At 47.2% G+C, this 12,336-nt stretch overlaps 1 protein-coding gene across 3 annotated transcripts in view; it reads left to right on the top strand.

Moving 5' to 3' along the window:
* Positions 1 to 8,828: 8,828 nt before the first annotated feature.
* Positions 8,829 to 12,336, top strand: part of KIAA1549L (KIAA1549 like) — a gene marked incomplete at both ends in the record, with an annotated part of 282,138 nt that continues 278,630 nt past the window's right edge. For all 3 annotated transcript variants that reach the window (XM_079929928.1, XM_079929927.1, XM_079929926.1), the window contains one exon: positions 8,829 to 9,069. In XM_079929928.1, the coding sequence (XP_079786054.1) occupies positions 8,829 to 9,069 (241 nt within the window). The remainder of the gene's footprint in view (positions 9,070 to 12,336) is intronic.

Raw genomic sequence — 12,336 nt, 5'->3', positions numbered from 1 at the left:
CAGCCTTCTCACAATCAGCTTTGTCTTCTTTGGGTCCATTTACATTTGATTCACATTTGACTTCCAGCATTATCATTTTCCATTTCTCTGCTGCACTTTCATCTTTTTTTGGCCAATTCCCTCTTTCCATTATCCATTTTTGTAAAATGTCACGTGGGTTTATCACGGGAAGACAAGAAGGTAACAAAACTACATACTCTGCTGTCTGCATGAACTGATGAACAGATGCGCAGGGATCAATCACCAACAGTCTTTGGAAGAGGCGGTGTGACTGGTCACTGATCATGAAGTGCGTTCATTATTAACCTAGTGATTTATGGACTGAAGAGCCAACAGCGAAGTTTGTAATTTATGCCTTCACTCATAGTAAATATACTGTGGCGACTAAAATTTGGACCACATTGTTGATGGACTGGTGTTATTTAACTAAACTGTGGTAACTGAAATTTGTGCATATCGGAACCATATAAAGTGAGAGCTGCTTATATTTATTACTTTTGTTTTTAATATCATTTAATTGTAAGTTTATGAAATTCAATTTTTAACAATGAGTGTGTTTAACAACTGGTTCACAAAATAGCTGAAAATTTCTCAGCTGACTTTGGTACAAGCCAGATCCAGCACATCACTACATAACCCCATAAAGCATTTAGTACTTCCACTTTCCTCATTTGTGTGAACAGCAGAGGGGCTGTTATTTGTTCAAGTTTATAGGCAGAATGACATATCCAAGGCTGCTGTTCTTTAAACTCTCCTGATAACTTGGGTTCAAATGATCTCAAGGTTTACTATAAGCCTCCAACCTCATGCTGTGTCTTCTTGGTATCCGTAAAGAGGATATGTAAGAAAAGTTAATAACTTTAAAAAACGAAACATTTATTTTAGTTCTTCTATTTCATTCCTAGCCTTGTCTCTTTCATTAATAGCAGAGAGACTATTATTAGTCAACTTTCACTAGGTTATACTGCAGTAACAAATGACCCTCAACATCTCAGTAGCTAAAAGCAACACAGCCTTATCTCTCGCTCTTGTTGTATATAGGTCCCAGGTTGGTGGCAGCTCTGCTCCTAGCTACAGCCTATGTATAGTCCATGGATTTTCTTCATGTTTGTATCTGGACTAAAGGAGTAATAGATATTGGACATGCTCTCCTGATGGAAGAGGGAAAAGACGCAGAATTGGACCTTGCAGTGTTTCCTAAAGCTTATGAATGGAACTGGCATGCGCTCACTACTGTCACATGCCATTGTCCAAAAGAGTCATATGGCCAAGCCTCATATCAATAGGGAGGGAAAAACCAGGACAGCAAGACTACAAGTCACACGGTAATGTGTGAGGAAGTATAATCTTCTTACATGGAAGTAAAGAACAGAAGCAAATCTGTTTTTTTTTATTTCAACTCGTGAGAAGACAGGAATAGTTTCTCAAAAATTACCAAAGGTCAAGAATTTGATTTTTAAAAATTCATTTGTTGAGATAGGATTAAGCCCTGTGTTCAATGACCTAATGTCTTGTTACTCCAAGTGTGATCTATCAATCAGGATTAGCATCACCTCGGAATGTGTTAGAAATGCAGACTTTTGGGTGACCTCAGATCTACTTAATCAGAATCTTCTTTTTAACAAGATCTACAAATTTATGTACACATGAAAATGTATGAAACTTGGGCCTAATGGGCATCTCTACCTGGATGCCCTTTCTAGCTCTTGTTTTCTTCCCCCCCAAACCTCCCTTTCCTATATTCCCAGATCTTGGTTAATGACATCCTCAATCACCCCTGTCCAAAGGCTGAATGTTTTCCTCAATTTCCCGCCCCGTCCTCCTCCTATCATTAGTTACCCCTGTCAGATCCACTTCATCCTTGGCTCAGGCCTAGGAACTTGTCTAAACTAATGCTCTTATCTGACTTCCTTGCCTCCAGCCCACCATCCTCTCCCAGCTCCAACCAACCTCCTTATTACTTGCTGTGCGGTCTTATTAAAATTCAGTTCTGATTAAGATAGTAGCAGTGGAGATGACAAAAAAATGCTTAGGCAAGGGAGGCAGTGCAAGTAAATATCCAGTCTAACAGCATACTATTCATCAATAAAAAGGAACAAAGTTCTGAGAGCAGAGTTCTGCCTATCAAATTCAGTTTCAAGGCAAGTCCTTGACTATTTTCCCCCCAAGCTCCTCATGTGGAAATCCTGGAGTGGCCATTGTATGCTAGCCTGCTTTAAAATTGTGACTATCACTTTTAGGGTAATGTCCAAATCTCTTAGGGGGAGATTCTCTGTGATATGTCCTTGGTCTGCCTCACCAAGAGAATCCCTCGGGCTTCCCTGGTGGCGCAGTGGTTGAGAGTCCGTCTGCCGACACAGGGGACACGGGTTCGTGCCGATCAGGGAGGATCCCACATGCCACGGAGTGGCTGGGCCGGTGAGCCATGGCCGCTGAGCCTGCACGTCCGGAGCCTGTGCTCCGCAACGGGAGAGGCCACAACAGTGAGAGGCCCGCGTACCGCAAAAAAAAAAAAAAAAAAAAAAGAGAATCCCTCATTGCTTTCCTCCCCATACTAAGTAGCCATACCAGCATCCTGGTCTTGTGTGAAGGTACCTGTTGATTTATAATTCCATACTTTGGCATGGCTCAGAGGCCCTCTTTCTTGCCTCCATTTTGTCTGCCTGACATGTCCCAGCTCAAGTGTCATCTCCTCTGGCATCCTTCCTTGAGTCAGGAAGAGATTTCATATCTCCTTCCTTATGTCATTTTCCACCTATGACATAAATAATTGTTTTATGATTTAATTTATCCATTGCTATATCCTGAGACCCCTGAGGGCGGTGGATTTTGTCTTGCTCGTCTTCGTAGTCCCAGTGAGCACAATGTTGGGCACATATTAATAGCAGAGATCAGTAAAGGTTTATTGAACGAATGGAGGAGTGAAGAAAAAACGATGGTTTAAATCAGACATTGTGAAGAATGATAGGATTGTGTTAACATATAGAAAGTCTCCACTCTCAGGCACTTAACAGGTACTCAAGAATGGAAGACATTATTACTGTGCATGTTGCCTTTATTATTATTTTATTATTATTTGGACGTGCTGTGCGACCTTCGGGATCTTAGTTCCCTGACCAGGGATTGAGCCCATGCCCCCTGCAGTGGAAGCAGGGAGTCCTAACCACTGGACCGCCAGGGAATTCCCACAAGTTGCCTCTAAAGGGGTGATGGTTTCATCTGGTCTGAAGATGCACTTGATTAGATTTTCTATAAAATAGAAGTGTTTTTGGCAAACAAAAAGGGGCTTTGGTTGGTTGGAGGAGCTGGCATTTATCGCTAGTGGGCTAATATCCTTGTTAGGATACGTATTGTTTGTATTACGCTTCTTATATACCTTTAAAAAATGATAGAACTTTAAAATGAAATTTTAAATGTAAATATTCTCTCCTTTGTGTGCATTGAGAAAGGCTTTATATAAAAATAACATCAAAGATTTATTGAGCACTTTGTGCCAAGCTTAGTTTTTTTTGGACAGCTTTATTGAGCTATGACTTACATAACATAAAATTCACTAGTTTTAAGTGTACAATTCAATGAATTTTGGTATATTTACAGAGTTAATCGTCATCACCACGACCTAATTTCAGAACATTTCTGTCACCCTAAAAAGAGAGCTTGTGCCCTTTGCAGTCAGTCACTCCCCATTTTTCTTCCTTCGGCCCCCGGTCACCACTGTGCTACTTTCTGTCTCTTTGAGTTTGCCTTTTCTGGACATTACATACGTGGAATCATGTAATGTGTGGCCTTTTGTGACTGACTTCTTTGATTTATCATAATATTTTCAAGGTTCATCCACGTTGTAGCATGTTTCAGAACTTCATTCCTTTTTATTGATGCTGCTGGAGCACATTTTCTCTGTTCACCAATTCATAGAGATTTCGGTTATTTCCACTTCTTGGCTGTTGTGAATAATGTGCTGCTACAAGTATTTGTATTTGTGTGCACATTTGTTTTTATTTATGTTGGGTAGATACCTTGATATCTTGGGTTGACATGTCCAATTTTCTTAAAGAGGAATACTGAGGCACAGAGAGTTTACAAAATTTCCCCAAGGTCACCAGTTATTAGGTGATAGAGTTAGGACTGGAACCCAGGTTGTGAATCAGTGAGATTTTCAATGGCCAATGCTAGTTGCCATCCCACAGGGCCTGAGGAAAGGGCTTAACGTAGCTAAGCTGGAACATGAAGGCAAAGTGTGCAGTGGAAATGAGCTAGCCTCAGAGTGCCAACGCCTGGACCATATCCCCGCTCTGCGATTGGACGAGCCCCAAAAGCAACAAATATTAACAAGACAAATTAGCCCTTGACGGTTAAAAAACTAATTTTCTCCTCCCACTGGAGGATTTGGAGAGCAATTAGCCAGAAGCCGGGGAGTTGAAATGTCATTAATGGAAAACCAGTTCAAATCAACAAACACTGAATCTCTAGGCTGCCGTAGGGGCCAAGGCCAGGACTGAGGTCAGCATCACCCACCTGGCACTCGGGCTTGGCCCTCGTGGGTGCTGGCATCACCTTGTTGGGCCTGTTGTGCTGGGCCTTAGAGTGAGCTTTGGAAACTTAAAAACATAGGTTGAGAGATGAGCGAAAAGGGAAACCAAGATGATCCACTCTTCTGCAATAGCCTCATTTCAGGTGGCCCCTTCTCCCTAGTCTCATGCCTCTTCTAGTCCATTCTACCAGGTAGCTCCTCTCTCAGGTCCCCTCTGTGTGTGCCCACAGCACTTGCCAGGCGAGGCAGACGTGTGTGTTTACTTGTCACCTTCACTCCAGGGTGGAGGCAGTGCCTTGCACACCGCAGGGCCTCCAGGACCTACCAAAGTTTTGGGCACAGGAAAGAAGGGCTTCACAGTGTAGACCTGGGCTTTGTACCAGCAGGGAGTGTGAGTAACAGAGATTAGAACTAGAGGAGAAATATCTGCTTATTGCAAAAAGAATGAAACAGGCCCAGGCATTCCCCTCCACGGCAATGGTGGGAATGTCAAGTTGAGGGCCTAAAACCACTGCCCAGGGATTGATCTCCCCACCCCCCGACCCCAATCCCGCCTCATAAATGCTTTGCACGAAAGACACTGACTTTATAAAGCTACATAGCAAAAAATTCACACATAGGTTAAGTCCAAAAGCCCTGTTTAAATAGACTAAAATTAACAAGAGGGTTTATGGTTTAAGAGGGCTGCAATTGTCATATTATATATAAGAGATAAGATTGATTGAGTGCTTATCGTGCGTCAAGAATACTTCTAAATGCTTGAAATGTATCAATTCAATCCTTAACACAACTCAAAGAGGTAGGTGCTCTTACTATTTCCAATGTTATAGATGAGATCTATAGAGATTATGGGATTTGCCCAAAGTTATACAGCTAGTAAATGGTAGAGGCAGAATTTAAATCTAAGTAGTCAAGTAACAGAGTCTGTACCCTCACCCATCAGTCAAGGACTGGGATCTCATCAAGCTTCCTGAGCCTGCAGAAAACCTCTCCGGAGCTGTTCCCACTGGATGAGGATAAGGTACAAACTCAGTCTCTCTACATCTGCCTCCAGCTTAGGTCTCCGGCCTTGAAGCAGGATCTCCTCAGGTCCCCTCTGTGCTGCCCTCACCAGACACTTTACTTTTCCTTGAAAAATGCTGCAAACTCTCACGCCTTTCTACCTTAACTTTTGTGGTGCCAGCAAACTCCAAGTTTAAATGTTACCTCCTTTCACCTCTCCTCTCCTTCCAGGCAGAAACAGCCAGCCCTCACCCACATTCTCGCGATGATGGGCGATGTGCATATATGCCTCTAGCGCATACTCACTGCATCTCTCTGAGGCTAATGCCGTATGTGTCTGCCCCCTAACTAGATTTGAGACTGGGGCTTCTTGAGGCTAAGCATTGTGTCTGCTGTTGAGGCCAGCTCATCAGAGAGAAAGATTCAACGAAACATCAGTCTAACCACCAAAAACACTGACAAGTAATTTATACCTTATCTAACTCTGGCAACTAATGTTGAAGCGAAAATCCCATTTACAATGCAGAGGATATACTTTGCTATCTCTCAGCCCCAAATCTCTGTCCCTCAAATCTCTCTCCACTTTCTCTACATGCTCACAGAGAACCCAGCTTTGGTTGGGTTTTGCCTCTCTTGCCTCATAGCCTCTCCCCTTCTGGATCTTTTCTATCTCTTAGGCCAGCAACGTTCTGTCCCTTTCCATGTGAATTCAGTCAGCCCCTCTGGCTTCCTCAGTCCTAGCCTCCCTCTCTATTCTCTCCCCACTGCAATGTGCAGAAAAGGACTGGGTTTGGTGGGGTGGGGTGGGGGAGGCTGTGACTAGTCAAGGGTTTATATTTCTCTCCATCACACCTGCCTGTGTGTCCTCAGCTGCTAACTCAGAGCCCGCACATCACTGGTGCTCCTGAGACTGACTTTTCTTCCCCTTTTCCTCTCCCTCCCTTTGTGAAAAAGCCCAAATGTGTCCAAAGACCTCCACAAGTTGGTCCCAATATTCCTTCCCCTCTCCACTTCCCACTTCTTCCTAACAGAGTTCTTAGCTTCAAACAAGGGGCCCCAGGGCTCCACACATGCCTTTTTCTACCTCCCTGCCCACTTTTGCTCTCTTTTCTCTTTGCCCTCTTTCCCCTCCATGCTCCCTGCTCCTCAACACCTCCGCTGCTCCAAATCTTGGCATCTTTCAGTCCAACTTTGCCTGGACAGCTGGCACCATCACGCTCCACCCCGCTGCCCCTGGGATCACCCCTTGTGGCCAGCACCATGCCTCCTATCTTATGGTGTTGTCTGAATCATGGCTTTCTCATTAGTGGCTCAAAATGATTTTTTTGAGCTGTTTTATTGCCGCAGTTAGACTGCAATTTTTTAAAAAAACAGCAGAAGTGGTTTAATTGAACAGCAAACTTAAATAATAAGAACCCCAAGAAGGTATTACTATATGTCAACAAATTTTAGGTGCATGATAAGACACATCTGACTTCTGAGAAGTTAATATGTGAAAAAATGTGTGTCTTAGATGAAATATGGTGTTATTTCCATCCTACAGATGCACAGTAAGTGAGATTTAACACTTTTCCAGGCCCACTGGCTGGCTTGCTGTGCCCTGAATGCCCCGAGTTTTCACCCTTGCTGCCCCTTTTTCCTGGCATGCTCTTCCTGCCAGGCTTATTCCCGCACCTCCTTCAGGTCTTTGCTTAAATGTCACCTTCTTGGTGACACCTTCCTTCCCTCTATTTAACATTGCAACACTCCGTCCCCGATTTTTTCTTTCACACTGATTTTTCTCCATAGCTTTTATCACTGGCTGACATTTTATCTCTTACTTATTTGTTTATTGCCAGTGTACTTCCACTAGAATGTCAGCTCTAAGAGGGCAGGGATTTCGTTGGTGGCTGTTGTCTTCAGTGTCCAGAACAGTGCCTGACACATAACAGGCCGTCAGGAAGTATTGTTGAACGAATAGAGCTGGAGCTTCATCACATCAGGGACTGTATTTTTGCTCGTCACTTAGATCCCTGATGCCTCGCATAGTAGCTGGCAAGCAGTGGGCCCTCAATAAATATTAGTCAATAAATAGGGGATGTGTGAAGCTCCGATGAACTAGGTAACTTGCTTCAGGACATCCAGCTTCGCAAGGGGAAAAGCAAGGAGGCCAGTTCTGCTGATATCGGGCCCTTGTGTCCCACCGGATAGCGACTAAATGTCCTATTTTCAGGAAGGGACTTTTATGAAGAGACTTTCCCCTGGTCTTTCCAATGTGCACGGCTTTGCACATTGTGTGGCTGCAATAAATATTTATAATGCGTTTTAACCCAGAGTGTTATTGCAACTAGGCCACAGGCGCTTCGGTTCCTCAGGGGTAAAACGGGCATTCGGGTGTCGGAGAGCCCTCAGAGAAGTAGTGAACAAACAGCACAAAGCGCTTCCCCCATCTAAAGGGCTTTCCAAAACCCAGGCCAAAGGGCTTTCTGACCTCTTCAGCACGTTGACCATGACTCTTTACCCCGCTTTTCCGGGCCGGAGGACCTTTCCTGTCCATCTCCCCTCCTCTAGCCGACGGACTGGTGGGGAATGCGAGGAAGGGAAGCCCACCCCCCCACCGCCCTGTACGGATGTCCGCGGCGCGCGAACACCCGCGAGGGGTCCTCCTCCCCAGCCCGGAGCCCGGCGGGGCGCGCGGGTACGGGGGGCGCGCGGCGGCTCCACGCGAGGATGCGCGCGCGCGCCTGCCTCGCCTCCCTCGCCCGCTCGGGTGGCTACGTGCTTTCTTTGTCAATGAGGCGCCGCTCTGAGCTGCAGTAACACTCTCGGCCAGGGAGCCGAAGCCGGAGCTGGAACCCGAACCCGAGCAAGCGAGCGAAGAGAGCGCGGCGGAGAGGCTGCAGCCGGCGGCGGGAGGGAGGGCCCTGAGCGCGCCCAGCGGCTACCTGCCCCCGCGGCTCGCAGCCTCGCCCCCTCAGTCTGCGGGAGCCCGCCCGGGGGTGGGGGCTCCGGGCGGCGCCCGTCCCACCCTTGCTGCCCCGGGCGCGCCGGCGCGCGGCGACGGGCACCGTGGGAACCCCGGCCCGCTCCCGCCGCGGCTCCATGCGGCCCCGGCCCCTGCGCGAGTGAAGCCGCGGCTCCGCGGAGCTCGCTCCTGGCGCGGCAGCACGAGCCAGCGAGTCGCGCCGCCCGGCGCCCCCGCCCTCCGGCGCCCGGGCCGTGGCCGGAGATGCCCGGTGAGGACCGGGGCGCCGAAGGCTGGGCTCCCCGGAGCGGTGCGGAGCGAGGCAGTGGCCTGGATGAGTGAAGCGTCCCCATGGCTCGGCAGGAGGCGAAACCCCAGGGCCCGAGGGAAGATGGGCCGGAGGTGCGGGCGCGCAGGGGCCGGATCCGGGCGTGCGGGCTCGGCCGGGCTGGCGGGGGAGCCGCGCGCTGCCCGGGCGTGAGGGGCCCCCGGGCTGCCGGGTCCCAGGATGCGCCGCCGCTGCCGCCGCCACTGCTGCTGCTGGGACTTCTGCTGCTGGCGGCCCTTCCGGAGCACTGCCTGGCGGACCCGGGTAAGCACTTGGCGGCTGCTTTGTGCCCGCGGAGGTTTCTGGAGGAGCGGGGCTGCCCGTCGGGGCCGGCACCTGACCGGGTGGCAGTGGATGGAGAGGTCTTTGCGGCACCGGCGCTAGGAGTTTCCCCTCTCTTTGCTGCTGCAACAGCAGGCGAACTGTCAGCCTTCCCGGGAAGGCACCGTTGGGCGGGGAAGTAAAAAGAGGTGCATTCGCATCTTCCTTATGGACAAGTGGCAGGTCCTTCCTGGTGGTCCCCAAGGCACGCTTCATTTAGATAAAGATATGCTGTGTTTAGGACACCTGAAAAGGGATGTGTTTTAGTAGGACACACAAAGTGGGGACGTCTACTATGTTTTGGGCTCCCTGACGGTTGTCCACTTTGTTTTAACTGCACGAGGTGGCCCAGAGAGTTTTAGGCAATTCCCGTGTCGGCGTTTTCCTCACTGTCTTGACAGGAGACTCCTTTTTCTTTTGGGATAGAGGTACCTAAAATAATTGCTTGCGTCTTGCAAAGGGATCGAGTGTATAATCCACTGTTTGCAGGAGGTTAGTTAAAAATAACCACGCTTAGCTCTTTTGACTCCCAAGAATCCTCAGGGAATAGATTTCTTTAATTTCTTGGACGGTTTTTAAAAATCTGTTGTAACTATTTAGGGGGGATTATTCGGCTAATGTTCTTCAAAACTTCCTGTGCGGTCAGCAATTGCCTTTGAAATAAGAATGATTACTGTGGCACTTGTAAAGGGCAGGCTTTTATTTGTGAAATTCTGGGCTCTTGGTACATTTCAGTTATCAAGGAATATAGCCCTTGCTTCAGCCAGTATGCTTCTGTACTTCTGTGGTTTTTAGCAAGGGTTAAAGAGAACTGTTTTTTTCCCAGTGTGCCTCGCCCCCCAATTAGATTCAATCTCGTAATTATGAAGGAGTTCACACTGTTTTAGATAAGAGGGTTTCAGGTTAAAAACATTTCCTGTCTTCAACAGCTTAATTCAAAGCCCATTTTCCTTTGATTCACTCAAAAGGTTACTGACATGAGGTGTCTATGTGTGCAAGTTGCTCTCCAGGAATTGTCTACTGTGATCATAGTGGTGAGAAAGTTCAGTAATCTTTGGATGTGTGCCCGAGACGGGAGAAAACCTCCGAAGAACTTTAGCCCCCAGTTTTTATGCCTCTAGCAGTTTTCAGTGATGTGTATTTGATGGTTAAAAGGTAAGTTCTGAGTCAGACACATGTCATTACCTTAGTATTCACTGGATCAGAAACACACTTGGAGTTTTTATTTAAAATGAATCAGATCCTTAATAGTTTTGTAAACAATTTATGAGATACCAACTTACGGAAGGTCTTCATTTGAGTGCAGATACCAAAATCTGTTCAACCGTTTGTAATATGTGAAATTTAGATTTTATGTATTTATCCTGTTCGGCCTGATATGTCAGATGATTTCCTCTGATCGGCTTTGATTTCTGATCTCTCTTCCGACCTTTGTACTTTGCCCCTTTGGAACCTCTGTGACTTTTCTTGGCTCTTCTTTCAGGCTGCCAGAGCCTGACTTAGGGGACTTCTGTTCTGTATCTTTTGTTTTTAGCCCTGATGTCCTTTTCCTTTATTCTCTTAGTGTGGGGATCCTGGGGATTGCTAGGAAAGATGCTTTGATTTAAATGATGGTAACAATCAGTAGTCCTCTGTCTTCTTCCTTCTCGTTGCGTCCTCTGTGCTTTTTGGGTGTCCTTTCTGCTGTCACTCTTGATGACCAGTTCCCCGTGGTCCAGCTCACCTGTGGATCCAGAGCCTACTGCCGGGCTCCACGGTTTCCCGTGTGTTTGCCTCTGATTCAACCTCACGACTTGTTGCTCTCTCAATGGAAGAGTTAAACGTTGGGCTCACTATCTTGCCTCCTGCCTGCTTTCTTTTGTTCTCTGATTTCTACCTGAGGCAGCTTTACTGCAGGTGAGTGCCTCCTGGACCTGATGCAGGGAGTCCCAAGGGGTTTGTGGAGGAAGCAGTGTCAGGAGGGAGGCAGGAGAACAGATGACATTTTCCTGAGACCTTTGACTTTCAACAGACTCCCTGGTTTTGAACTTTTTCTGAGGCACAACTGCTGCTTGGTGCTGCCACTCGCTGTAGAGTGAGTCTGAGGCCGGGTTGCATGCGAAGCCAAACGCTGATTCTAAGATCCCCCGAACGTGCTGGCTTGCTACAGTCATGTCATGTGCGTGGTTGCCGCATCTTGTTTTCTAAGCAAGGCTAAGCAGACATTTGCCTTGGCTGACAAATAGGTAAAAATAGGTTGGTTTCTGGACAGTGCTATAGGACCTTTGTGTCCTGGAGCCTCTGCAGTGTGTTCCCAGCCCACCTCCACCCACTCCACCCCAAATTCTTTTTATTTAATATTCCTGACGAATTGGAGTTCCTTCTCAAGGCTGCTGTCTTGAATGTCCTCTCTCGGACTTCCTCTCCTAACTTCCATCTCCAGGAAACCCTTGCTCCCTGACTTTTATTTTGCATGTGGGAGACTGGTGTGGAAAAGAAGGTTCTTTACAGAGGCAAGCTCTGACATCTCCCCATTCTGTTTTGCCCTCTGAGGCTCTGGGCAGATTGGTAAAGTTCAAATTTGACTACCCGATCTTCTTAACTACTGATCTTCCATTCAGTTCATGTCAGTAAACATTTCCTGTGCGTCTTTTAGGTGCAGGTGCAGTGCTCATTCCTTTATGTGACCTGGCGTCTCTGGACCTCAGTTCTCTTGTCTGTAAAATGGGGATAATAATAGCTCCAATCTGTTGTGAAGATTCAATAAGTTAATATATCCGAGGTGTTTAAAACAGTGCTTGGTACATAGTAAATGCTCAGTGAATGCTAGCTGTTCTTATAAAATTGACTGAACATTTACTCTGTCCAGGTGCTGTGCTGGGGCAGGGGATACAGACATGCATAAGCGTCAGGCAGTTTGTAGAAACCCCTCATGAACGGGGTGATACACGTCCTTGAACTCTGATACTGTGTGGTCAGAGCAAATAAAACGAAGGCACAGTTAATTCTGGAAGACCGGGAGCTTTGGAGGATGAGTCGGTGTTGGCAGGGTTGATGGTGGCATTTCAGGCAGAGGAGAAGTAAAGGTTCTTTACTTCTGTGGCCAGAAGCACAGGATGCTATAGTGAGGAGTACCCTGGACTCTCTCACTGCCCTTGGGCTTTCTCAAGCCCTCCTCACAGGCACTCTACCCCCCGGCCCTCCTCTGCTTCTCTCACCAACTTGTAAGTT

The sequence above is a fragment of the Stenella coeruleoalba genome, assembly GCF_951394435.1.
Source record: "Stenella coeruleoalba genome assembly, chromosome: 8".
NCBI lineage: Eukaryota > Metazoa > Chordata > Mammalia > Artiodactyla > Delphinidae > Stenella > Stenella coeruleoalba.
Note: the sequence above shows the minus strand (reverse complement) of the source record. Positions and strands in the feature narration are given on the sequence as shown.